The sequence below is a fragment of the Micropterus salmoides genome, unplaced genomic scaffold (genome assembly GCF_014851395.1).
Source record: "Micropterus salmoides isolate LMB-PRFRI ecotype aquatic unplaced genomic scaffold, ASM1485139v1 Ms_hic_scaffold_2, whole genome shotgun sequence".
Taxonomy (NCBI): domain Eukaryota; kingdom Metazoa; phylum Chordata; class Actinopteri; order Centrarchiformes; family Centrarchidae; genus Micropterus; species Micropterus salmoides.
The window spans coordinates 41,141,403-41,168,593 of NW_024041150.1; the positions used below are offsets into that span (position 1 = coordinate 41,141,403).

Genomic DNA, 27,191 nt, shown 5'->3' on the forward strand with positions numbered 1-27,191 from the left:
TTTCTCTACAGCGGAAAAATAAGTGTAGAAAGTAGTAACTTACTGTAGAAAGTAGTAAAAAGAATAAATGAATAAAGATAATCCTGATTACCTCAGCCAAAGCCCAACTCATGACTTGTGGAACGTAGCGGTAACATCGACCACTGAAAGGAGTCCAATCATTAGGACATACTGTGGCCCTCTTGACAACATGACTCTTTTCTGTCAAACAAAAGAGTGGACAGTGAGTCTACAGTAGTGGTAGATGCAGTATTTCTGTTTGTTTCCAGGAGAACATCATGACAAAGTAGCTTAATTCTGGAAAAGTAATGTTGGTCCAGTTTCCAGCCTCTGTGTCTGGAAGAGCTGCACAGTTTGACATAGCAGTTACTGATTTAAATTGTCTGCTGTTTACATTGTGTATATATGAATAAGTTCAAATTATTTCTCGTGTTGGGGACACAGTGGCTCAGATTAGGAGTGTGACAATGCATTTAACTCACGAGACATGACGATGCACAATGTTGGGATTACAGGGAAAATATTTTAACATTATTTTGAAGAAATATTCAGTGCTGAATGATCGGGGGTCGGAAGATTTTGAGCATTAAGCACATAATTCCCTGCATTTTGGAGAGCTTCTCTGCAGCAATTCATGGAAATGCCTTTGTTTTTATAAAGTGAAATTCAACACAGCTGGCAGGTGATAATTCAAAATATAAATATATATAATGGAAGAAAATGCAGCAAACAGAAGCTTGTTTTCTTTTATTCTTCTATATTTAAATTGCATAGCGTGTTTTCTTATTGTGCAAACAAACCTTTCTAATAGTATTTTCATTTTTTAGTTAGCATTTATCGTTGCAAGCTATTTTTCAGAACATTTTTAACAAATTATTCTTTTAAAAAGTGGTGTGGACATATCCCCAGCGTAAATGACACCTATGCTACACATGCAGTAATACTCATGCCTCATATGTGATTATAAGAGGGCACCATTACAAATCTAAAGAAATATTCACTCACCTTGGACAGCAGTTCCCTCTGTCCCAGGTTCATCCTCTGCGTCTGGAAGAGCTGGAAGGACATTTTGACCCACTGGAGTGAGTTCATGTCTTCAGCTACTCTTGTTGCTGTGTATAGACACATGAACATAAGCTGTCTCTCTTTCACACTCACTCACATATGGAGTAATACTCACCAGCAGCTCTGGTCAGAGCCATCATGGCACAAAGAAGTGCAGACAGAGTCAGCGTCTTCATGGTGGAGATGATGCAGATGTTGAAGATGATGATTACCTTTAATAAAGACAGACAGGGACATGTTAGTAATACTTCTCTAGGGAAGAGACCACCTGTAGTGGCAGTCGGGTCAATATATAATGACAGTTTGTGAGCAAACCTGCTGCAGAACGATCTTCTCTTCTTCCTTCTCAGCGTCTGTAGCTTCAGTCGTCCTGTCTGGAGCTGCTGAACCAGAGAAACACCAGCTCTTATATACAGTTGTAGACGGATCTTACCAGGAACTGAGGATGCAGTTACTTATCTTGCCACCTCACAAAACCAAGGAACTAAAGACAAAACACACAACTCAAATACACATTTACAGGCAACATGTTCGCCGTTTCCAGCTTAAAGTTTTGTTTGCACGATGTTTGTAACCAAGGAACTGTGAAAGATTATCACTGCAAGATCATTCTTAAGCAGAACTCAAACTATCAAATGACACATTATACATGCCTGCAATTGATTAAATTTCCTGCACTAAAAGGTTTTAATAAGGACAAATTCCAGTAGGGTTATATTTTGTTATATTCACTGATGTAGTGAGTATTTTGGCTGAGCATCCATCTCTTTTATTATGTCTTAAGGGAAAACACCCGTCAGCCATAATGTCATCTAATTTTAAAGTCTCTTTCTGTCCTTTGACAACCAGCCCTCTCCGAACAGGCACTGTACTAGTAGATTTGATGTTTACTAGTTCAGATGTGTCTGTAGCAGCAATTCAGTTTCCCAAAATAAATATTCCACTAAGTTTAGATTATTTACATGCAGAGCTCTGCAACAAACTGAGACGGTTTGGTGTGAGTTCATCAAACAAAATTTTCACTTTTCACACATGCAGCTTCATTCTGGAAGTCCCAGTCTTGTCCCTTTTCACACATGCTGTGGCAATGCTGGAAAAGATGCAACATTTATGGATACCAGCTGCCATTAAACTCAACAGAAGAAGAAAACGGTGAAATGTCTTGTTCCTGCAATATTACTGCTTTCATTTACATCTTGGCATTTTCCCCTGACAAGTTACTTGGTCTTGAGGTGGGACATTCAAGGTACAGATTACAGGATTAGAGGTTGGTAACATAATTTGTGTAACATAATTTGTGTGAATGCATCCTCTTCTTATTTGAATCAATTGGGTGTACTTTATCATGCTGCCTTAGTGGGTTTCTAAATGGTGCAAGCATCTGTGCACATCAATGTAACTTATATGAAATGGTTATTATTCACTGTGTTTAAGATTTGCCATCATAACACCAAAGTAGGAGTTACCAAGCATGATTTTATCTATGGCTAACAGGGCTATTAATATGTGAACTGACAGAGAGATGCAAACTTTACTTTAACAAAGGGCCGGCAAAATGTAATAAACTAGAGTTACTAGTTTGAACTAGTTATTAATCATTGTTAGGAAATATATATCAGATTCATGTTTGCTGTCAGATGAGCCTTGTTCAACATGTGAGACTGAAACAGGGCATTGTTGGGTGACACCATCGCTGGATAAATTCCAGAGAAATTTAACAATGAGTCATTTTTCGTAACATAAAACTAGCTATGAATTCTTTGTTTCCCTTAAAGTACTGACAGTATCAGTACAGGTAGCCTGTTCAATGAATAAGTATGAATGGCATGTCTGTCTCTCTTTATGAAAGGTTATTGTCATCTTTAATATCATCTTCACCATTTAGATTTAGAGTTTTACTGGCTAGAACTAATGACATTTACTAAAGTATGCCACATCAGTACAGTTGTTAATAATTAATAATTTCCAATAATCCAATATCATATTATATTGGCCTATAATATATCTCATACAGTATTTCACAAAAGTGACTACATCCTCACATTTTTGTAAATATTTGATTATATCTTTTCATGTGACAACACTGAAAAAAATGACACTTTTCTAAAATGTAAAGTAGTGAGTGTGCAGCTTGCATAACAGTGTAAATTTGCTGTCCCCTCAAAAAAACACATCACACATCCATGAATGTCTAAATCGCTGGCAACAAAAGTGAGTACACCCCTAAGTGAAAATGTTCAAATTGGGCCCAATTAGCCAGTTTCCCTTCCCGGTGTTATGTGACTCGTTAGTGCGATTTGTTAGCCACAAACAGTGACAGCAACACAGAGAATCCCTTGAGCTAAACATAAGAGATACTCCCACAGAGTTAAAAATGGCTTTTAAGGCTCAGTCTATACTGAAATGTCCCATAGGGGGTTTACTGAAAAGTAATAGGATGTGAATAAAGTTTGTTTGCGAAGGATGTCTAATTGAGTATGTGAAGAGGAAATATAAACACTTGTTGCAGCAAGTCTAGAAAGAAAAAACAGAAGAGGCGCATCACCCGTGTAAATGACACCTATGAGCCCCGCTGTTGAACTTCCTGCATAAGCCCAGCATAATGTCAGGTGTCACAATTTCGGCAGCTCGCCTTTAGACGTAAATTTACCTACTGAGTCCTTTTCAGAGTTCAACTCGGCTAACTGATGGAATATTCATCGTCTTACAAATTAAGGATAACCTCAAAATAGCATTAAAGAATTACAGAACAGAGCGTCAGTAGTTTTTAATAATATCCTCTGTGCATATATCACCATTTAGTCTTCAGTTTAGTTTTTGTGTGTAAAATGGCTGCAGTGTACAGACTGTGCTGCCAGGCGCACAGAGCGCACTGAGACCACCTCACCATCAGTCCTCATCATGATGTAGGCCAAACATAACAAAACCAAAATAAAAACAATGTGTTCACCTGCAAACCTCCATCTTCACATGATCTCCCAGGGTGGGTGGATACCACTGACCGAAGCGAGTGTCCATGAAGATTTCCTGACCGATGATGATGTCAGGCTAATGTTTCGATTTAGATTCCCTAGAGTCCTGCTCCTGAATCTGTCTGCTGAACTTCAGCATTAGACAGACCAAGCTGATGGAACCGTGCCATCTTTACAGTACAAATACAACATTCAGTGTTTACATTTCTACCTAAAACCTTTGTTTAGAATAATGTAATTTTATGAAACTCTATTAAACTTCCACCTCACAAACACCTCGATTGTATCAGAGAAACTCTTTTTTGACATCCACTTTATGTCCGACCATGTTTTCTTTATTGCTTTTTTTTTTTTTCTCTTTTTATTTGGAAGAGCAAATTCCCATCGTTCCCGTCGTTCAAGTACATAAGTAAGGGTGGATTGAGAAAGTTTAGATGACTTGGTCCATATTGCCCTTCTGAAATTTTCTCTTTACGGACCACAACTTATTCAGTTGGGAACAATAACAAAGCAGAACAGAACCGGGTTGCGCACCACTTCTTTTCCATAACATAAATCTCGTAGACAATTTTAATCCATTCATCAATGGTGGGTGGGTCTACTTTTAACCATTTCCTGGTAACAGATTTCTTACTGGCAGCCAGTAGTATCGGCAGCAGTTTTTTATTGATGTTGATGTTCCATGCTTCAAACCCTAGATTGCCCAAATACACAGTTTCACATTTAAGTGGAATGTTTACACTAAATACATTGTTTATATGTTTGTGGATCTCTTCCTAGTAAGGTCTTATTGTCTGGCAGTCCCAAAAAATATGGAAGTGGTTGGCTCCATTAGATCCACAAAGTCTCCAACAGGCATTTACGCTGCCCTGGTATCGTTTCTGAATGGGTGCGATAAAAAATCTTGCAATGTTTTTCCCGCAAAACTCCCATCATGTGTTTGACCCAGTTGATAACCACTGTAACTGGCATATTTTCCCCAACCCCTTTATGATTGTCATTAAAGTGACACCTCACTTGCAGGTACTTAAAAAAATCCTTTTTTCCCAGTCCATAATCTTTATTCTTCATAATCATAAGCACACCATCTCATAATTTTAGATGCTTCTCCTAATCTGCTTTTGCCTGCCAGGACTTCAGAAAGCTGCCTCTTATAGAATCGTCTGGGATTTCCTGTTCTTCTAGTAATTTGTTATCACTTAGTAGGGCTGTTTATTCCGTTTAACATCGTACTTTCTATTTCTTTCCATGCTGCAGTGTATGTTGGTGAACACAGGCAGACTAAGCGTCTCAGTTGGGCTGCATGGTAGTAATCCTGTTGGCAGAGAAGGCCCGTTCCACTCTTCTCTTTTCTTAGTTGCAGTGTCTTAAATTTAATTCTGGCCCTTTTCCCTTGCCACAAATACCTTTCTATTAATCTGTCCCATTCTAAGAACTGCTCAGATGGTATTTTGACTGGCAGACACTGAAAAAGGTACAGCATCTGTGGAAGAATATTAATTCTGATTGACTCTATCCGGGAACTTAAACTTAAAAAGGGAATAACATTCCATCTATGTATTTCAGATTTTATCTTTGAATTTAATGGGCCGTAATTGATGTGGTACAATCTTGAAAAGTCCCTAGGTAATAAAACAGATATTTAATGGATTCAGCCTCCCATTTCCAACTGTACCTGGTCTTAATTGAGGCTGGCGGGTCATAGTTCAATTTTAATATTTAATACCAAATTCCTGTAATAATTTCATCAGTTTTGGGAGTGTCTGAGTAGGTTGTGTTAAGGAGGAGCAGCAACGCACAACACCCTTGTCTAGTTCCTGTTTCCAGAATGAATGAACTGGTTAGATCTCCATTGATTTTGATTCTAGCCGTTGGTTTGTTGTATAGAGCTGCAAATGTGTCAATTATAGTCGTATGAAAGCCAAATTTTGAAAGTACTTTATATATAAATGACCTCACTGAGTCGAATGCTTTCTCTGCATCCAAACTTAATATCAGTGTCTCCAGTTTTTGATGAGTGATTCGTCTCATAACGTGCAGTGTTTTCCTGATGTTATCTTGGGTCTGTCTTTGTCTGACAAAGCCAGTCTTGTCCTTATGTATTAATACTGGTAGTCAGTTCTATTCTTTTAGATAATATGGAGGTGAATAGTTTATAATCATTATTTAAAAGACTTACAGGACGATAATTCCCACAATCCAATTTGTCCTTCCCCTCTTTAGGTATGATTGAGATCATTGCTTCCCTCGATGAAGGGGGGGATATTCTTATTTTCCAAACCCCAATTAAACATTTTTAATAGTGTTGGAATTAGTTGATCTTGCATTACTTTGTACCATTTTGTGGGAAAACCATCTGTCCCCGGAGATTTCCCTCCTTTCATTCTCCTGATTGCTGATTGAATTTCTTCTTTTGTTATTTTAGATATTAATTTTCCATTTTGTTCATCAGTGATCTGTGGGAGGTTAATCTGGGCCAAAAAAACATCGATCTGGTTGTTGTTGCCTTTCTGTGGCTGGGAATATAATGTTTTAAAGTATTTTAGGAAGCACTCCTGGATTTTTTCCAGACTAGTTTCTATTTCATTTGATGCAGAGTTTCTTTCTTTTTTTAGTTCTTTAATCTTATGTTTGTTTTCATCTTTGAGAGACTTTGCATGTTCTTTCTGTAGTCTCTTCAGATCTTCTTCTTTGATTCTTTTATTCCCTGAATTTTCTTCTTATATGAGGATATGGCTATTATTTTGCCCCTAATCACCTTCTTTTAATGCATCCCAGAGAATCTTCATTATCATTATTATCCAAGTATGACTGAATTTCACTTTCAGTTTATCTTTAAGACTGGCTTATTCAGAATGAATACAGAGTTCAGTCTCCAGAGAGTGGATTTCTTATTATTATTCAGGTGGACTGACATATAAATGGTCTGAGATAGTGCTTGCTTGTATTTCACAATTGTCCACCCTACAAAGATCTCCTTTAAGCATAAAAAAGTAATCCGAGTAGACATTGTGAGTGGGTGAGTAATGTGAGTAGTCTCGGCTTGTCGGGTTTATCTCTCTCCACACGTCCACAATCCCCACTTCACACATCCAAGTATTTAGTCCTCTGCTAATGTTTTCGGCACCAGATTTCGGATTTAATTGGATATTAAAATCTCCGCCACATATTAAAATCCCTTGACTTTTTGTTGTCATTAGATCGACTATATGTTTATAAAAGAAGCAGTCACTGCCCGGAGGGACATACACGTTAAGGAGACTCAACACAATTCCTTCTATTTTGCCCGTAACTAATCTGCCTTCGCTATCCTTATGTTCTGATATGTGTTCATAGTTTATAGCACCGGATATCAGAGTTGCCACTCCTCTCCTCCTGCCTGATCCATGGGAAGAAAAATAAATTTCTGATTTCTGATTTATTCAATTTGGCATGTTCAGAGTCATTAAGGTGTGACTCTTGAAAGAAAGCTACTTGAATTCTATCCTTCTTTAATTGTGATAAGATACCTCTTGCAGAGAAGAAACCCTCTTAACTGGATTGAGTATTTCATTTATATTAAATGATGCTATCTTTAAAGACCTGTTTTGCATCTATGTGATTCCCCCCTTCATCCCGTTCAGAAACCTGGTGCTTTTCCCCCTCCCTGCAAGAACCAGCAGGGAATGAACAACTAACATATTAATAAACATAAAACCGAACACAATTTGTCTGTGAGACTTCCTATGTAGGGGTCTGTTAAGCTGACATCCCAAGGTGGCTTGAAGGGAAAAGTCTCCCTCCTCATTCCAGAAGGAGAGGCCCTTACCTGCATGGTGGAATAATAAGCTAATAATAAGAAGAAGCTCTTTGAGGTCCAGGTAGATTGTACCAAACAGGAGATATAACACAGATCAGCTTGTTTCAATGCTTGAGACTTTTAATTTTGCATAAGAGAAGCAAAAACAGTTCACTCTGCAGAATAAAGTTGTGCTAAAAGCTTTCTTTTCATTACACATTCAGTCTGCTTGTATTAAAGAGACAGAGACAATCCAGCTGCTGTTTATGTCACTTGTCGCTTCGTTCCTTAAGTAGCGTTACAGCAATAGAGAAGAAATAAAGATGTTAAATGAGATATAGAGCCTTCAGGTCAAATATGAGACTGGTGGCGTAAAGAGAGATGAGTTTCATCGCAGAGACACAAACAGAAATTGATCAGTGTTTGTGCTTTAGACAGGTTCTTCATGTTTTTATCTGTCCTCTCTGACACAGATAGATGGGAGCAGAACATCACAAGCAAAGTCGTCCCAGCATCTCTGATCTGTAAAGACCAAAAAACACAGCAGTCAGACAGCAAACCTGAAACTGTTGAACATCATTCATCCTGGGATATATTGTACGTTTGAACATCATCACTCACAGTTACAGGCAGAAACTCCTGACTGTTGTCATCACAGCACAACAGTTTTTGTAGCTGCATTATAAGGTTACTAATCAAAAACAAAATCAATAGTGTTTTCTGTAGTCTATGAAATTTTGCCATGTATTTGTAACTTAGAGTGACTTCATGTTACATGTAATTCACCAGCCTTTTCTTTGATATTCATCCAGTACTATTTACACCAATCACACACTGAGCTCTCATGGAAAATCATTTTATCTCATGTACCTCTAAAAGTAAAACCAATACAGTTTTTTTTGTTGTTTTTTGTTTCGTTTCATTTGTTTTTTTAAACCTGTCCTGCCCAGCAGCCTGGTATAGAGTATGATGACCTGGATACCATATTGTGCCAGACAGATTTTACTTTAACAAGAGAGTATTAATATACTCCTTTGTCTGTTTTATTATTTATTTAATTATGTATTGATTTGTCACCGGGCCGGACAGGGGGGCAGACACAGGGATGGGGGGGCACAAACAGACAGCACAGAGAAAGGACAAGACCTGTAAGAGAAGGGGGGTGGAAGGTGGGGACAACACATGCAACACAACATGCAAACGCGGGAAAACCACACGCACACAAGATAGACCAGTGCCTCTCATTGAAAATATTATTATATTATTTACCTCTAAAATTAAAGCCAAGACAGTTCTGACGACCACCAGCGTTATCAGGCTGTCCACTACACCACTGAGTAAAGTGGAAAGGCGTTCCGTCACTCCAGAACCACAGTGACTCCTTGAATACAAAAGAGAAGTTTGTACATATAAAAGACAATAATTATTTAATCAAATAACTGTTGCACATTATGTAATGATGGATAAGAAACCTGTTGTGCATCAGACCCTCCAATCCACGCTACAACTTGATTTTGAGTGATGCTCGATGTCGACATGATGTGAATCACACCAAACTCCTTGGAGTTTTGTACAGATGCGAGGTTTCCACCCAGAGAGTGACAGTTTCTCTACAGCGGAGAAAGAAGTGCAGAAAGTTGTGATTTAGAGTTGAAACTAGTGAGCAGAATAGACGTAGTGTAGAAGCATCACTGAATAATTACCTCAGCCAAAGCCCAGCTCATGATTTGCGCAACATAGAGGTAACATCGACCGTTGAAAGGAATCCAGCCACTGGGACAAGATGTGGCCCTCTTGACAACATGACTCCCTCCTGAAGTCAAACAGACAAGGATAATGAGTCTACAGTAGTAGATGCAGTCGTTCTGTTTGTTTACAGGAGGATAAAAAGATTTTCAGAATTATACAGATATATATATATATATACACACACACATATTTGTGTAGTTCTGATAAAGTACCACTGACCTGTTGGAGTGAACAAGTCAGTCCGATTTCCAGCCTCTGCATCTGGAAGAGCTGGAAGGACATTTTGACCCACTAGTGAGTTCATGTCTTCATCTACCCTTGTTGCTGTGTATAGACACATGAACATAAGCTGTCTCTCGTTCACACTCACATATGGAGTAATACTCACCAGCAGCTCTGGTCAGAGCCATCATGGCACAAAGAAGTGCAGACAGAGTCAGCGTCTTCATGGTGGAGATGATGCAGATGTTGAAGATGATGATTACCTTTAATAAAGACAGACAGGGACATGTTAGTAACACTTCTCTAGGGAAGAGACCACCTGTAGCGGCAGTCAGGTCAATATATAATGACAGTTTGTGAGCAAACCTGCTGCAGAACGATCTTCTCTTCTTCCTTCTCAGCGTCTGTAGCTTCAGTCGTTCTGAACCAGAGAAACATCAGCTCTTATATACAGTTGCAGACGGATCTTACCAGGAACTGAGGATGAAGTTACTTATCTTGCCACCTCACAAAACCAAGGAACTAAAGACAAAACACACAACTCAAATACACATTTACAGGCAACATGTTCACTAAGTCCAGCTGAAAGGTTTGTTTCCATAATGTTTGTAACCATGAAGCTGTGAAATGTGCTCACTAAAGAAACATGCAAGATCATTTTTAAGCAGAACTCAAACTATTGAGTGAGCGTGTTTGACCTGCCTGCAATTGATTAAATGACCTGTAATAAATGTATTTAAAAAGAACAAATTCCAATTGGGTTGTGATCAGTGTTGGGAGTAACGTGTTACAAAAGTAACACAATTACAGTAATGTGTTAGTTTTTGCTGTAACGCAGTAATATAATGCAAATAAAAATCAGTAATATTATACCCATTATAATCTCAGTAAAGCGCGTTACAACGCACTTTAACCTGAAATTAAGAGGTGTTTAGTTTTTTAATAATTCACCAACACAGAGACTGTGCAAACTACGGGGAGCTCCTCTTAACAAGACGGTAGCTTCCCTGATGGATCATGAGTAAATAGATTTCTATAGGCTATATTAATATATTGATTGACAGAGAGATACAAACTTTAATAAACAGTCTGTGGGACGCAGTCAAACTGTAATTCTTTGTGACCTGGACTTCTCAAGATCTGGAGTAGTTATTAATCATTGTTAAGAAATATATATCAGATTCATGTTTGCTGTCAGATGAGCCTTGTTCAACATGTGAGACTGAAACAGGGCATTGTTGGGTGAAACCATCGCTGGATAAATTCCAGAGAAATTTAACAATGAGTCATTTTTCGTAACATAAAACTAGCTATGAACTTTGATATCATCATCTTTGTTCCCCTTAAAGTACTGACAGTATCAGTACAAGTAGCCTGTTCGCTAAATAAGTGTGAGTAACACATCTGTCTCTCTTTATTAAAGGTTTCTTTAATGTCCAACATATAGATGCTGACTGTGTCAGCATCTATATGATGGCTCTGACTCCACGCTGCTGGAGTTTTACTGGCTATAACTCTTACTAAAGTAGGCCACTTCAGTATCATTTTTAGTTGTGTGTATTTTGTTTTTCCATTTTCTGGGACTTTACACTTCTGTTCCTCCACAATTCAATGTTAAATATTGCACTTTATACTCAACTAGGCGAATTTGACAACTATAACATTATATTTTGGATACAAAACATATCAACAAAGAAAATACCTTCACTGTCCTAAATAGTTTATTTAGCTGAATAAATAGGAGACGTTTTTCATCCTCCACATACATTGGACACCGTCAATATAGGGCTGAAACAATTTGATAAATTCGAGTAACTCGATTAAAAATTATTGATGCAAATTCTTTGCTTGTACATAAATGCATCAACAATTATAATCCAATAATAAAATATATCAGCCTATGATATAGCTGATATATATCCATAATAATACTGTCTATAGGGCCATTTTAGATTATTACATTACTTTTGATACTTTATAGATAGATTAGATTTTAAATTTTGGGATTTGAATATTCAGGTTTTAGTTGCACACCTGACCTCCGCTCACAGCAGTGAACGTAACGCTCCTGTTCACATCGAAGGGAAAACAAAATAAAGCCCTCAGCTGTGTGGGAGCTCTTTAAACTGAGTGATGACAGCCCGCTGCTCTGTACAGAAGCCACCAAACCGCTTCTGCAGCATCTAGTTTTCCTCTCTACTAGGGCTGCAGGATTATGTGAAAAGTCATAAAGCGATTATTGTGGACAATATTGCAATTTGCGAATGGATTATATTAGAACAAATGGTACTATGAGTCTGCTTGCTTGATTATCAAGGAATTCATGAAACACTCACACTCAAAACTGTATTTCTCATCTTGAACAAAGTCAAACAATATTTATAACAATAACAAGTGAAACAGATGTAAAACAGAACAAGGGGAGCGTGTTGCTCTACAGAGGAGGCGGCTAGAAGGAGCAAATATTGGCAGACGGCTCATTGCACATCTGTCTAATGCAGAGTCTCTATCCACAACCTGGAGGAGGAACTGTACATGAGTGTATTAAAAAAAAGAGTATAATGTTTAGTTAATAGTATACTCTTAGTATAACAGTAATATGATAGTATTGCCTACTATTTTTACCTCTAGTCGAACATTAAATCCAGTTACAACTGTTTCATTTCTGTGGGTTGTTTTTATTAATTAAATCCTTGTGCAAGAAAAAGGCTCTACATTGGTCTCTAATGTGTTAATGCTAAGTACTAACTTGTCAATAATCATATTGTTCAACTTTTAATGACTTGCTGTAGCAGGTCAAACTTTTTTTAATGTGATTGGTCTGTTGACGAAAAGTGACTGACAGGCGTGTCGGCTCTGTGAAAGGTTGAAAGCAACTAAATGCACGCATACAGCTAATGTTAAATGGCCAGCAAGCCAAACCCAAACCTTCCTTATCTTCTCCCTGTTTTCTTCTGTCTTACTGCTTCAGCTGCTGCAGACGTCTCTCTTTCTCTGTCAAAGAGCGCGCTTTAAAACTTAGACTTTATGCCTGACTATGTTTTGAACCAGCTGGTGCTCATAAATCATTTTTGTCATTGTACGTAGGCTTATCTGTTTTAGGGGCACGTCAAAGACTGGGATCTATTGAACCAGGACACTGTTTTGAAATCATATTTTTTTAAAGTCCCATTGTCCCACTGTTTCTGGTCCTAAACTGAATGATTTTCTTCTGAAAGAAAATTCGTGACAACTTATTTTCAAATGAACATTTATTTTAAAAACATAGTTAGATGGGTGTGGTGTGGGGTGTACGGGGAAGTTTTCTATATGTTGAATATAATATAGTCTCTCACATTAATTTCTCAAGGCCGGTCAATTTTCCTTGGAACGCCAGGGAGGGGCAAAGTTTTAATAAAACCATTAAAAATCAATACATAAAGCCTTTGCTCAATTAGATGAAACATACCTCAGTCATTTATTTATATTGCCCAGAACACAACAGGAGGGTTAAACTAAACCAAATGCTGTTGGACACTCGAAAACTTTGAATAGAAAAATCCATTTGAGGTTTGGATCACATCGCACCTGTATCATCTCATTAGGTTTTATTGAATGGACATTTTCACTAGGTGCTCCCAACAATTATAATGTTCAGTATTATTTAACAGTATTAAAGCTAAAGTTCTTTGAGGTCCAGGCAAATTAAACTCACACAAACAAGAGATATAACACAGACCAGCTTGTTTCAATGCTTGAGACTTTTAATTTTGCATAAGAGAAGAAAGAACAGTTCAGTCTGCAGAATAAAGTTGTGCTAAAAGCTTTCTTTTCATTACATATTCAGTCTGCTCGTATAGAGACAGAGACAATCCAGCTGCTGTTTATGTCACATGTGGCTTCGCTCCTTAAGTAGCGTTACAGTGATAGAGAAGAAATAAAGATGTGAAATGAGATATAGAGCCTTCCGGTCAAATATGAGACTGGTGGCTGAAGAGAGACGAGTTTCCTCACAGAGAGACAAACAGAAATCAAAAGCACAAATCAGTGTTTGTGCTTTTATCAGACATTTCTGACACAGACAGATGGGAACTGAGCTTCACAACCACGGTCATCCCAGCCTTTCAGATCTGTAACAACCAAAAACACAGCAGTTCATTCATCCTGGGATATATTGTCCGTTTGAACATCATCACTCACAGTTACAGACAGAAACTCCTGACTGTTGTCATCACAACACCACAGTTTGTGAAAATTTACATACATTGGACACCGTCAATATAGGGCTGAAACAATTTGATAAATTCGAGTAACTCGATTAAAAATTATTGATGCAAATTCTTTGCTTGTACATAAATGCATCAACAATTATAATCCAATAATAAAATATATCAGCCTATGATATAGCTGATATATATCCATAATAATACTGTCTATAGGGCCATTTTAGATTATTACATTACTTTTGATACTTTATAGATAGATTAGATTTTAAATTTTGGGATTTGAATATTCAGGTTTTCGTTGCACACCTGACCTCCGCTCACAGCAGTGAACGTAACGCTCCTGTTCACATCGAAGGGAAAACAAAATAAAGCCCTCAGCTGTGTGGGAGCTCTTTAAACTGAGTGATGACAGCCCGCTGCTCTGTACAGAAGCCACCAAACCGCTTCTGCAGCATCTAGTTTCCTCTCTACTAGGGCTGCAGGATTATGTGAAAAGTCATAAAGCGATTATTGTGGACAATATTGCAATTTGCGAATGGATTATATTAGAACAAATGGTACTATGAGTCTGCTTGCTTGATTATCAAGGAATTCATGAAACACTCACACTCAAAACTGTATTTCTCATCTTGAACAAAGTCAAACAATATTTATAACAATAATCACAACACCACAGTTTGTGAAAATTTACCTGAAAAATTCATTAGCAGACAGTTCTGATGACCTTGAAAGTTATCAGGTTGTCCAGGACACCACTGAGTAAAGCTGAAAGGTGTACCATCACTCCAGAACCAAAATCCCTCCTTCAATACAGAAGAGAATACTGTATGAATAAAAAAGATAAGACAATAATTCTTTAATTAAATAACTGTTGCACATTATATAATGATGATAATGTACCTGTTCTGCATCAGACCCTCCGATCCATGTTTCTCCTTGATTATGAGAGTCTTTCACTATCGTCCTCTGAATCTCTTGGTACTCCTGGATGTTGTGAACAGATGCAAGGTTTCCACCCAGGAACTGACAGTTTGTCTACAGTGGAGAAAGAAGTGTGAGAGTAGTGAACAGAATAAACATAATGTAGAAGCTTCACTGATAATCCTGATCACCTCAGCCACAGCCCAACTCATGGCTTTTGCAACGTAGAGGAAACAGCGACTGTTGAAAGCAGTCCAACCCTCAGGACAACATGGGGACCTCTTGACAACACGACTCTCTGCTGAAGTCAAACAGACAAGAGTGGATAATGAGTCTACAGTAGTAGATGAAGTAGTTCTGTTTGATCAATTATTATTATTGAATTTCTTTCTCTTTACATGCAGTAATACTGATGTCTTATGTATTTGATAACAAGAGAGCACCATTACAAATCTAAAGAAATATGCACTCACCTTGGACAGCAGATCCCTCTGACCCAGGTCCAGCCTCTGCGTCTGGAAGAGCTGGAAGGACATTTTGACCCACTAGTGAGTTCATGTCTTCATCTACCCTTGTTGCTGTGTATAGACACATGAACATAAGCTGTCTCTCGTTCACACTCACTCACATATGGAGTAATACTCACCAGCAGCTCTGGTCAGAGCCATCATGGCACAAAGAAGTGCAGACAGAGTCAGCGTCTTCATGGTGGAGATGATGCAGATGTTGAAGATGATGATTACCTTTAATAAAGACAGACAGGGACATGTTAGTAATACTTCTCTAGGGAAGAGACCACCTGTAGCGGCAGTCAGGTCAATATATAATGACAGTTTGTGAGCAAACCTGCTGCAGAACGATCTTCTCTTCTTCCTTCTCAGTGTCTGTAGCTTCAGTCGTCCTGAACCAGAGAAACACCAGCTCTTATATACAGTTATAGACGGATCTTTCCAGGAACTGAGGATGAAGTCACTTATCTTGCCATCTCTCACAAAACCAGGAACTAAAGACACGCACGCTGAAAAAACACACAAACAAAATTCACATGCAGGCACAAAGTTAACCATGTCCAGCTTAAAGTTTTGTTTGTATAATGTTTGTAACATTGTGTTTGTGGCATTGTTTTTATTCACTAATATTTATGTAGTGAGCGCTTTTGCTGAGCATCTATCACTTTTATTATTATATTGTTTTAATGGAAAGCCTGTGTTCAGTGAGAGACACCAACACTGTTCAGCGGACACAGGATGCTGCGAAGTGAGCTATCACTAACGTTTGCTCTGCTTATTTGTCTGATCCAGACGTCTGATGACTAAAATCCTCAATACAGTTAAAAGATATAATTATTAACGACCAAGATCTAAAAAAGGTATCCTAAAAATGTTCCTGCATTATAAAATGTAAGGTGAAGGTGTTTTAGAGACGTGATTCTCTCTGAATATTTTTTTCTTTGAGTTGATCCAATCACTGACAGTTACATTTTGTTTAAGTATATCATCTTTAATCACTCTTCACCAGTTCACATGTCATTTAATCCTTTGTATTTAAAAATATTAGCCGACAGACAGTCAAAAATATTCTACTTAAGTAAAAGTACGATGACATTGATGAACTTTTACTTAAATAGAAGTAAAATTACCAATACAAAAAATCTACTCAAGTAAAAGTAGTTCATTTAAAATTTAACCTAATAAAATTACTTATTTATATTGATTTAATATCTTATTTATACTTATTTAATTAAATTGCAGCCTTACGATTTGATAAGAGAACGAAGCCATATGGCGCAGTCAATTTTAGTTTGTTTGACAGATAATTTGCCAAATCGAAAACATAGACATTTTATGCAGGGCTGGACTGGTAATCTGGCATACCGGGCAAAACAGCAAAAGAAACCTCTGCATTGTCCAAAAAAAGTAACTTAAGCAAAAAAAAAAAGCTCTCCCTACCTTATAGCTTTCCACATAAGCACGTGGAAGGACAGTGTAGTGTTTGGGGGGTTCTTTACTGCTGCTCTCTGCCTCAGACTTTCTATGTATGCGCATGGATGGGCAGGGAGGTGCTCTCCTTATCTTATGGCTTTTCCATGTAGGCATTTGGAAGGGCAGGGAGGTGTGCTCGCAGAACAGAGCCATACCGCCAAATATAACAACAATGCCACAATATTAGTCTTTGATGAAAATGGGCAGGCAAGGCAACAAAGTCAAGCTCAGCTCATTCAAACATATCAGCTGATAGCAGCCATCTCAGTTGTACATCAGCTGACAGCTCAGCACAACCTATGTAACTTAATGGGAAGTAATATTCTGGGAAATAGCACATTTTTTTATTTATCCATACTCAAGGGCAGACGAAACTCAGATTAATAAATAGTCATTCTTCGACACCCTTCTCCCTGTGATGTGCTTCTGTCAACGATGTATTGAAATTTATCGAGGAAACTGGTAGAGCCGCGTGGCTGGCCAAGACAGACATCACAGACGTTTCAAGAGATGCCTTTACACTTTGCATTACATCTATTGGGTAAATACAATAATAAATTATTAAATGTAAATATTCAGGCGGCTAACCGCATGTCAATAAATACATTTGAGAGGACTGTGGCTGACTTTCCCCAATTTGATAGTCAAATGTGAGCTGTGTGCAACTGCAGGGGCGGGGTATAAAAACGCTGCACCTGAGACGCATCCTTGCTCTGTTTGCTGTGAGCTGCACTTTACTGGATGCATGCCTGCATGTGTACTGACTCTGCAGGGATTTTATTAAATTAGAAAAGCTGATCTACAGGAGGAAAATAGGCTATTAACAGAATGCTTGAAAATCTTACTGCATTATATTCCATTAATTTTTTGTATGTTTTAATTGTCACCTGTTGCCTGAATTTTGTGTTTCCATTTACAGAAATTAGGACTTTTCCACCATAAATTGAGGCAGAAAGGCAGAAATTGGTGCAGAAATTTTCACCAGAATGCAGGAAATTAAGTCTTCAATGATTAAAATTTTCTGGAGGAGGACCTCAGACCCTTCTCCTCATTTCTGCCCCCTCCACCATTGTAACTAAACCAGTGTTCTTGCATTTCAAGACATCTACCCCATAAAGCAAAAAAAAGTCTCTGAATTGACACACAATTTATGGAGTAACACATGTAGGTCTGATCTCCCAATTTAGGCTATGATGTTGATGTTGACAAGTATGCTGATCACACTTTTTCACAATTGACCTGATTACTGACTTGGCTGTTCGTCTATTCATGCTAAAATTGTGAGTTTGGCTGCTGAATGTTTAAAACACTTCCTGTGGATACTAGAGTAATGATCCCAACCCCTGAGGTGGACTTTTTTGGGTTTGGCAAGGGGGGGCATCAATTTAAAATCTCTCGTAGGGGTCCAACAATGTCAGGGCCAGCCCTGCCTTGACTCGTCTGCAATTCTGTGGGCCCCAATTATCTTTGCTACACATTAGTCAGCAAACACCATCATGACAGTCCAAACGGTATTTTTATTTCTTAACATGTAAATGAAACCCTCAACGCTGGTGTAGTGTTTTGTCTCACACCTTTATTTTTAAAGCACTGAGCAAATATTTTCTCTTAGGAAATGTAGTTTTCTTTGACTGTGTTTGTATAGGGCAGCTGCCATTACGGTTTGAATTCCAGCTCTCTCTCTCTCTCTCTCTCTCTCTCTCTCTCTCTCTCTCTCTCTCTTTCTTTCTCTCTCACACAAACACATTGACAACAGCCATGTGTGAATTGAATGGTTATCATGAACTCCGCTGCACAAATCTGTCCAGCACAACGCTGTCACTGTCGGACACACCTTCAAAAAAGTTATTAGCAAGTAGCCCAGCTAATTAGGACAGCTATGTTAATGTTAGAAAAGTGATAGTCAATGTATACAATATAATAATTGGGATTCATGTTGATAAATATCTGTGGTCAGGAGGTTCAGTGGGAACATTCTCCATGTAAAAACCCTTTCCATTATTTGGTGACTGGTACCCTATTTTTGCTATCTTGGTTATGAAGTGATATTTTCCACCGTCTTGTCCACCTTTAGATGACCTGCATTAAAACAACACGGGGCACAGTGTCAAAGAAGAGCTTTTTGTAGTCTATCTTCGGAAGATTGTAGTTTCATCATGGCAGGCCAGAGTCATAGGCCTCAAAAGTAAACGTGGGCCAAGCCTATGTGATGAGAGGGTATTCCCTCAGGGGCCAGTCCCCTCCTTATGAAATACCTACAACAAAAGATAAAATGTTCTTCAAGTCCGTCCCACTGGAGGTGTCCGCAGCGCTGAGGAGTGAGGGACAAAAGCTCCTCAGTCCAGCCTCCCTGCAGACCTACCTGTGCAACGCCAGGGAGTCGTGGTGGAGGTCAGTAAAATCATTTCAAAAACAAAATGCTCACATCGTTCTCTTGTGTGTGTGCTATGTGTAATTAACGCCAATATTCTTGTTGTCCCAGTGTCCAAAATAACAAAGGTCCAGGTAGGCAAAGACGCTGTTCCCCTCACCCTGGAGCAGGTACGCTTTAAATTACAGTGCGTTGAGCGATTCAGAACCACAGAGAGCGAGAGCGAGAGATGATTTCAGATCACACACACCAGTTATTGAGAATCGCAGATGTAAAAACAAATTGAAATACAATAGGCTTCTTACAGGGATGACTTATGTGATGGGGCTTAGAGTGTTAATTTGATTTACAGTGCTCTATGTTGGCCTGATGATGACTATGTTATAATGATTGAATGTGTGAGTCTGAAGAAAATATGGTCTATGAGCACATAAAAAAATTATATTTATGTTTTAAGGACAAAACACAGGTGTGTGTAAGCCTTTGGAGGGAGGCAGCAATGTTCTCCTTCGAAAGGGGAAGAGAACTACATCTGACCCATTTGTCAACATACAGGATTTAATTGCCAATTTTAACATGCGAAATACACACAAAAATATCTAACACGTAATAGGCCTATGCAAATATCTCAGAGTCTCATCTCAAACCCCAGACATAGCTTTGAGTCTACCAGATGATGAATGTAAAACATGGATATGTCAACTCATGTGTGGCTTTAAAGATACTGGGGACCTTTCTGTTTGAACTCATTTTAATTTCTTCCTTACAGGAGGCAAACACAACCAGCATCGTTGCGGCCTCTGGAGCCAACGAAGATGGGCTTAGGCCACGAATGTTGAAATTGTTGGTTGAGGGAGACGCCACATATGAGACTGAGGAGGCCTTTTGGCTTCCTCTACAGAAGAAATTTTAAAAATTTCCATTCCATTTAAAATCAAACTGTCAGGGGGAAAGTTTGTTGAAGCTGAGGCCTTTGAGGGAGAGGAGGCAGAGCAACGAGTCCATGCCTCTCTCTGTCTGTCTCTCTCTCTGACCATTAGGCCTAAATGAAACTAAATGTTTGTTACAATCAGTTTAACACATTTTTTTTCTAGAAAATGTTATAATTCAAGAATGTTTTATGTTTTAGTGAGTTGAGTTGTTATTAAGATGTTTAAAATAAATTTGCCAATAGGCTACTAGTTTTTCAATTTATTGATCATTTCTTGGGCAAAAATACATACATTTACACTCTTGATACATTCTGTATTTGCTGTAGTTTCTGTGATGTTTGACACTTACTATATTGGTATTGTATGCAAGCAAAAGTGGGCTACTTCTGTCAAAATGTAGGCCTACTTAAAAGTTAAAAAGCAGGGTAAATTCAGACTTATTGGTACATTAGGACCTGCGACATTTTACACAAACGATGGACTGATATGGAAACTGAACCAGAACCATAGAGACTGAATTCTGTCACATCACATGATGCTCCTCAAAGTGAACATAACAGCTCCAATGGCAAGCGATGCCAATCTTGTCTGTGATTACAAACTACAGGGAGTGTCCACTAACATCACTTCTGTATCGTCTGTGAGACAACAAGAGGTTGATTTCATATTCCTTAATACCCAAACTGAATTAGAACTACCAAGTAAATGCAGTTTGAAATCTTCCGCATCAGACAAGTCAAGCTTATCTGCTCCATTAGTAAATACTGTTGCCTGTGATAATGTCTTAAAAGACTTGAACTGAATGTAAACTGACAAAGCGAGGGGAAAAAATCCAAGAGGAGACTACTGGTATCTGAAAAGGCATCACAGATAAAGGAGAATCTAAAAAGAAAAGAAAGGAGAAAGTATGTTTCTGATGAGGAAACTCAGACAAAGAAAACGAGAGTCAGTTACCAACCACTATCAAAACAACCCTGAATTCAGAAGGAGGCAAATGGAATATATTACAAAATGCTGCAAGGAAAATGCGGAATTCAGACAGAGGCAGCAATCTTTTATCACTCGGTGTTTAAATGAATAGTGCAAGGTCCCCAATGAGAGAAGGAGGGAATGTATTTGTACAACATGTCACAGCCATCTTAAAAATGGATTAATGCCAAGCCTCACTGTAACTAACAACTCGGAGCTTGTTGACATTTTACACCTGTGCTGTCTGATCTCAACATGCTGGAGAGACATCGCATCACCAAGTACATAACATTTGCCAAAATCATTCCTCTTCCTAAAGGCCGACAGAGAGCGATACATGGTAATGTTATATGTGCCCTGTCTGAGGTACTGGAAACAGTCAGCGCTCTGCCCCGACTGAGAAGTGAGTCTCAGGTGATGAGAGTAAAACCGAAGAGACGATTGCATTGCAGAGGCCATCAGCTGTTTCAGACTGTGATGGTGTGGTCTACACTAGTGCAGGCAAACGCATTCACCCACAGTACGAGGATGTCACTATAAGAGATGAGACTGAATTATATGATCCAACAAGACCACGACCACGATGGCAACTTGGAGGATGATGATTATAATGCCGATGATTTGATGGAAATAGACAGGTGTGAGAGTGATGCACTGTGTGAGGCAGAAAACATGACATGCTGGTTTGTGATGAAAGTCAACCACAGGAACAGAGAGATGAGCCAGAACAGGAAGGTGACATTGCTCTTGACTCATGCCTTCAGCCACGTGATGTTTCAGAGGACATATTATGTTTTAGTGAAGGGATCTATTCTGTGGCACCAGCAGAGAGAAACTGTCCAGTCAGTTTCTTCAAGACTACTCGGCTTGAAGACTTGAATCTTTAGCTTTCCCTTGCCAGTTCCCCACCGGAATTAATACACTGGATGAACAGAGACCTCATAAATTAACCAAGTAGTTATTTCAAAATAAGGCTTTTTGGTGTTGATGTACATGTTCTTCGCTCAGTTTGTGACTGAAATACACTTGGCCACTTCTAACATGACAATTCAGTTACGTAAATGAAAACTTTTCACCAGAGATCAACGCAAAATAAATGTTGCAAGAAAAACTCGAGGTAGAGAGACTGGTGAGAAATAAAGATGCAGTCAGGTTCATGCACTGAGAAGAACACCTGCCTACAGGGAGAAAACAACAAGGGATCTGTTTGCCATGATCAGACATTTGGGAACTCCTACATTCTATTGCACATTTTCTGCAGCCAAGATGCATTTGCCTGAAGTTTTCAAAATATACTGCTGAATATTCTGTATATACACATGTACATAAACTGAGACAAATATCTTTAAAAATGATCAAAATATACTTTTAGGCTAAACACATTTTCAATAAAAGACTAACTCCTTATGATAAGTATCTCTTATCTAATACCTTAATTTTAAATAACCTAAAACTTATTTTCACCACAGTGGTGGTGATCCTTGAATAGTTTGCACAGCACAAAATTTACTGCAACTACAGATTATTCAATTTATTTAATTAACCATCCTATTGTGTTTGTTCCTTTTATCCTATAAACAGTGTTCCACGCCTTCCTTTCGCTGACTGTGCAAGGAAAGGGGGAGAACACAGACAGACAACACAAAAACCAAAACACAGCAAGCATCCTGCAGTCACACAAAAGGGGGAAGAAATCTCACTCATACACATACAAAGAACCTGGGGCAAGGGGTCAAGACTTGGGGATTGTGTTCAGACCTCATTTATCTGAAATAATTTCACTCATTTTTCAGCAAAAGAGGTACAATAACATATTATTTTGACTGTAGTTAAGACCAGAGGAAAACATAACCAGAATGGAATCTGTCCAGGATACTGTTTTGAAACAATCTAAAAAATATTATATACTATAATTTGATGTCTGTTTCTGGTCAAAAGCGTGGTGTGTATGGGGTAGTTTTCCATCTGCTGGTTGATTTAAATAAAATTTTCACAACGTGTTCCACACTTGACGTACGAAATAACAAATAGCTACCGGATACTCTCTAGTGCCACATAGCAGACACAGAAAAGTGACGTGAAAATTGTCCCTGCAGCATCGAATTTTGATATGTCAATTTGTTTTTTGTTCATAAATTTTTACTTTTGTGTCCTTATGTACAATTTTACATAAATGCCCGTAAATCAAAATTGGCTTAAGCTATTGTAACCACACTTGATGCGTCTGTTTGGATACTTGGTACGAGCTTTGCTGGGATATTCTTTCACTCGGGGGCACTACACATGCAAAAGGTTTATACCTCGTTATTTGCTGCATGGATTTGTACAAAATTCGGCTCGTATACGATCTAGGGTCACTACTCAGTTGATGCATAAAATTTTGTAATGATTTCTGAAATTCTGCATTGCTTATGACAATAATTGTTAATAATGTATCATTTTAAAAACGTCCTAGAGAGCTGACATATTTTCCACAAATCCACTGACAAATGTTTGCCTCACTGCAACCTATGGTCAATTCAGAAGTCAGTCTCTCTATTTTTCAAATATCAACACAGACGTCCTCTAGATGGCCGATATCAAGGGTTTTTAAATCACTCAAACGGTGAGTCTGCAGTGGTATTGAGTATCTTGCTGAAACTTGTACAGTATGCACAACATTTTCTTTTTTGCACAGTTTTGGATCAAATGCCATCAAAATAATTGACAACACACCCAAAACCAGCAGAATGATGTGTGATTTTTTTCCCGAATCTTCTCACCAACATTTTGACTATTGGAAACATATTATTTTTAAACTGACAAAACAATCTATGTATGTCATGACCTCAAATTGTGAGAAGGTGTGTGGAAACAGCCTCTCACCAGTCAGTCAGTCAGTAAGTCACCTGCTCTGCAGATCTGAAGTTCCAGGGTTCAAATCCTCAGGTGAACAAGTCAGACTTGCTGACAATGGGGGTGTTTACAACATAGTGAGTCAAATTCTTTATTTTATTTGGATCCCATGACACTTTCTTGTGCAGCTTAAACTTCAAGACTTGGGAACACAAAATGTTGCAGGTGGGCTGAACATTTCACCCAGTAATCAGGTACATATAATGAGGCTCTCTGATCTCATGGTGATGGTGTTTGAGATAACTAGGAAAATGCAAAGTCCACATTCTTTCATCACTTTGATCTCTCAAGTCATCTGCATCTCTTCTTCTCCACTGAAAATATCAAATGTTGCATTTTTCACAACTTGTTTGGATCCCAATCATTGCCGCTTGCAGCTATATTTATTTATTTATTTTGCCCAGAACACAACAGGAGAGTTAAAATAAACCAAATGCTGTCGGACACTTTCAGAAACTTTGAATATGAAAATCCATTCAAAGTTTGGATCACGTCACCTTTTGTACCATCTGGACATTTTCACTGGGTGCTACCAACAATTATAATGTTCAGTATTATTTAACAGTATTAAAGCTAAAGTTCTAGGCCAATTAAACTCACACAAACAAGAGATATAACACTGACCAGCTTGTTTCAATGCTTGAGGCTTTTAATTTTGCATAAGAGAAGAAAGAACAGTTCACTCTGCAGAATAAATTTGTGCTAAAAGCTTTCTTTTCATTACACATTCAGTCTGCTCGTATTAAAGAGACAGAGACAATCCAGCTGCTGTTTATGTCACTTGTCGCTTCGTTCCTTAAGTAGCGTTACAGCGATAGAGAAGAAATAAAGATGTAAATCGAGATAAAGAGAATTCAGGTCAAATATGAGACTGGTGGCTGGAGAGAGACGAATTTCCTCGCAGATACACAAACACATGCTTTTATCATTCCTCTCTGACACAGATAGATGGGAACTGCCAATCACAATTCTGGTCATCCCAGCATTTCGAGTCTATAAGAACCAAAAACACAGCAGTCAGACAGCAAACCTGAAACTGTTGAACATCATTATGTAGACAGATCATTCATCCTGGGATATATTGTCCGTTTGAACATCATCACTCACAGTTACTCTTTATTGTTGTTATCACAACACCACAGTTTCTATGACTACATTAATAGGTTACTAATAAATCTCAAAATCAATCGTGTACATTTTGTAGGTTAGGATGTAATACCATGTATTTGTAACTACAAGTGCAAAAAATATTAAAATTGTAATTCACCAGCCTTTTCTTTGATATTCATCCTGTACAGTTTACAACAATTATACACTGAGCTCTCATTGAAAATAATGTTTTATTATTTACCTCTAAAATTAAAACCAATACAGTTCTGACGACCACCAGCGTTATCAGGCTGTCCACCACACCACTGAGTAAAGTGGAAAGGCGTTCCGTCACTCCAGAACCAATGTCCCTCCTTGAGCACAGAAGAGAATATTGAACGTTTAAAAGACAATAATTATTTAATCAAATAACTTTTGCACATTATGTAAATGACAAATAATATACCTGTTGTGCATCAGACCCTCCAAGCCAAGCTACTATTTGATTTTGAGTGTTGCTCAATGTCATCACCGCCTGAATCACACCGGACTCCTTGGAGTTTTGAACAGATGCGAGGTTTCCACCCAAAGAGTGACAGTTTTTCTACAGAGGAGGAAGAAGTGTAGAAAGTAGTGAACAGAACAAACATTGTGTGGAAGGTTCACTGAATAAAGATAATCCCCATTACCTCAGCCGTAGCCCAAATCATGGGTTGTTGAACGAAGAGATAACATCGACCGTCAAAAGGAGTCCAATCTTTTGGACATGATGTGGACCTCTTGACAACATGATTCTCTTCTGTCATACAAAAGAGTGGACAGTGAGTCTACAGTAGCAGTAGATAAATGCAGTATTTCTGTTTGTTTACAGGAGAACATCATGACAAATTGTACTTTAATATAATTCTTATAAAGTACCGACTGACCTGTTGGAGTGAACGAGTCGGTCCAGTTTCCAGCCTCTGCGTCTGGAAGAACTGCACAGTTTGACATAGTTACTGATTTAAGTTGTCTGCTGTTTACATTATGTATTTATGAATACATTTAATTACACATAACCATAAGCTGTCTGTCTTTCACACTCACTCACATATGGAGTAATACTCACCAGCAGCTCTGGTCAGAGCCATCATGGCACAAAGAAGTGCAGACAGAGTCAGCGTCTTCATGGTGGAGATGATGCAGATGTTGAAGATGATGATTACCTTTAATAAAGACAGACAGGGACATGTTAGTAATACTTCTCTAGGGAAGAGACCACCTGTAGTGGCAGTCAGGTCAATATATAATGACAGTTTGTGAGCAAACCTGCTGCAGAACGATCTTCTCTTCTTCCTTCTCAGCGTCTGTAGCTTCAGTCGTTCTGAACCAGAGAAACACCAGCTCTTATACACAGTTGATGACGGATCTTACCAGGAACTGAGGATGAAGTCACTTATCTTTCCATCTCTCCCAAAAGCAGGAACTAAAGACACGCACACTGACAAAACACACAATACACATTTACAGGCACCATGTCCAGCTTAACGTTTTGTTTGCATAATGTTTGTAACCACATTCACTCTTACTGGCGTACTGAGACTTTTTCTTGTGTACCAGCACTTCTCACAAGCTGCCAGAACTTTTGTCTGCCCTCTCCACCGGTGGAGGCGGAGCATTGACAAGATTGGGTATTTTATCCAAGCGTGTGCATAAAGTTGCTCATCAATGTCACTTTTTGTGAATCGACCAATCACAGCCTGGATGGGGCAAGACATTAAAAAAGGTTGACGTAGTGCTACAGCAAACTTTCAAAATGTTGAACATGTTCTGTATAAATTGTCATGATAACTGACAAGTTAGCATTTAACATATCAACAAATTAGAGACTAATCACCCTGTAGACCATTTTTCTTTCACAAGGATTTAATGAATGAGAACAACGTACCATAATGAAACTGCTGTAACTGAAATTATTGTTATACTTGTGGTAAGCAACATAGGACACTATTATATGGAATTATAATAAATGCACTAATATCGGTCCTACTCAATTGTTAAC

The 27,191-nt window shown here is 38.4% G+C and overlaps 3 protein-coding genes and 1 long non-coding RNA gene across 6 annotated transcripts; all 4 read right to left on the reverse strand.

Annotated features, from left to right (window-relative positions):
* Positions 1-313: 313 nt before the first annotated feature.
* LOC119912308 lies at positions 314-1,468 on the reverse strand. Of its 2 annotated transcripts, none has more exons than XR_005446113.1 (4): positions 1,381-1,468; positions 1,181-1,277; positions 1,006-1,056; positions 314-330 (listed from the first exon to the last, which is right to left on the reverse strand). It is a non-coding gene; the product is annotated as an uncharacterized LOC119912308 (long non-coding RNA). The 2 variants fall into 2 exon arrangements; XR_005446114.1 differs by having other exon boundaries at positions 314-336.
* Positions 1,469-8,251: 6,783 nt separating this feature from the next.
* LOC119912291 (type-2 ice-structuring protein-like) lies at positions 8,252-10,303 on the reverse strand. The gene is made up of 7 exons (XM_038731430.1): positions 10,153-10,303; positions 9,953-10,049; positions 9,784-9,834; positions 9,519-9,628; positions 9,288-9,425; positions 9,085-9,196; positions 8,252-8,337 (listed from the first exon to the last, which is right to left on the reverse strand). Exons 1-7 carry the CDS (start codon positions 10,222-10,224, stop codon positions 8,267-8,269), a joined length of 651 nt encoding a protein of 216 aa, XP_038587358.1. The 5' UTR covers positions 10,225-10,303; the 3' UTR covers positions 8,252-8,266.
* Positions 10,304-13,508: 3,205 nt separating this feature from the next.
* On the reverse strand, positions 13,509-15,891 carry LOC119912302 (type-2 ice-structuring protein-like). 2 transcript variants are annotated; one of them, XM_038731448.1, is made up of 7 exons: positions 15,759-15,891; positions 15,559-15,655; positions 15,386-15,436; positions 15,104-15,210; positions 14,892-15,026; positions 14,683-14,794; positions 13,509-13,895 (listed from the first exon to the last, which is right to left on the reverse strand). In XM_038731448.1, exons 2-7 carry the CDS (start codon positions 15,617-15,619, stop codon positions 13,828-13,830), a joined length of 534 nt encoding a protein of 177 aa, XP_038587376.1. In that variant the 5' UTR covers positions 15,620-15,655; positions 15,759-15,891; the 3' UTR covers positions 13,509-13,827. The 2 variants fall into 2 exon arrangements, with proteins under 2 accessions (XP_038587376.1, XP_038587375.1); XM_038731447.1 differs by having other exon boundaries at positions 15,104-15,213.
* Positions 15,892-24,688: 8,797 nt separating this feature from the next.
* LOC119912301 (ladderlectin-like) lies at positions 24,689-26,618 on the reverse strand. The gene is made up of 7 exons (XM_038731446.1): positions 26,459-26,618; positions 26,259-26,355; positions 26,077-26,127; positions 25,840-25,949; positions 25,617-25,754; positions 25,413-25,524; positions 24,689-25,054 (listed from the first exon to the last, which is right to left on the reverse strand). Exons 2-7 carry the CDS (start codon positions 26,317-26,319, stop codon positions 24,987-24,989), a joined length of 540 nt encoding a protein of 179 aa, XP_038587374.1. The 5' UTR covers positions 26,320-26,355; positions 26,459-26,618; the 3' UTR covers positions 24,689-24,986.
* Between the last annotated feature and the right edge of the window lie 573 nt (positions 26,619-27,191).

Excerpts from the sequence above, each read along its gene's own strand:
- LOC119912291 (XM_038731430.1), bottom strand. The coding sequence starts at position 10,224 with ATGTTTCTCTGGTTCAGAACGACTGAAGCTACAGACGCTGAGAAGGAA. Across the intron at positions 10,050-10,152 it reads AGAAGATCGTTCTGCAGCAG|GTAATCATCATCTTCAACAT; the intron begins GTTTGCTCACAA and ends TCTTTATTAAAG. Across the intron at positions 9,835-9,952 it reads GGCTCTGACCAGAGCTGCTG|CTCTTCCAGATGCAGAGGCT; the intron begins GTGAGTATTACT and ends ATGTCCTTCCAG.
- LOC119912302 (XM_038731447.1), bottom strand. The coding sequence starts at position 15,619 with ATGAAGACGCTGACTCTGTCTGCACTTCTTTGTGCCATGATGGCTCTG. Across the intron at positions 15,437-15,558 it reads GGCTCTGACCAGAGCTGCTG|CTCTTCCAGACGCAGAGGCT; the intron begins GTGAGTATTACT and ends ATGTCCTTCCAG. Across the intron at positions 14,795-14,891 it reads GAGGGTCTGATGCAGAACAG|GAGGGATTTTGGTTCTGGAG; the intron begins GTACATTATCAT and ends TCTGTATTGAAG.
- LOC119912301 (XM_038731446.1), bottom strand. The coding sequence starts at position 26,319 with ATGAAGACGCTGACTCTGTCTGCACTTCTTTGTGCCATGATGGCTCTG. Across the intron at positions 25,950-26,076 it reads CGACTCGTTCACTCCAACAG|AAGAGAATCATGTTGTCAAG; the intron begins GTCAGTCGGTAC and ends TTTGTATGACAG. Across the intron at positions 25,755-25,839 it reads TGATTTGGGCTACGGCTGAG|AAAAACTGTCACTCTTTGGG; the intron begins GTAATGGGGATT and ends CCTCCTCTGTAG.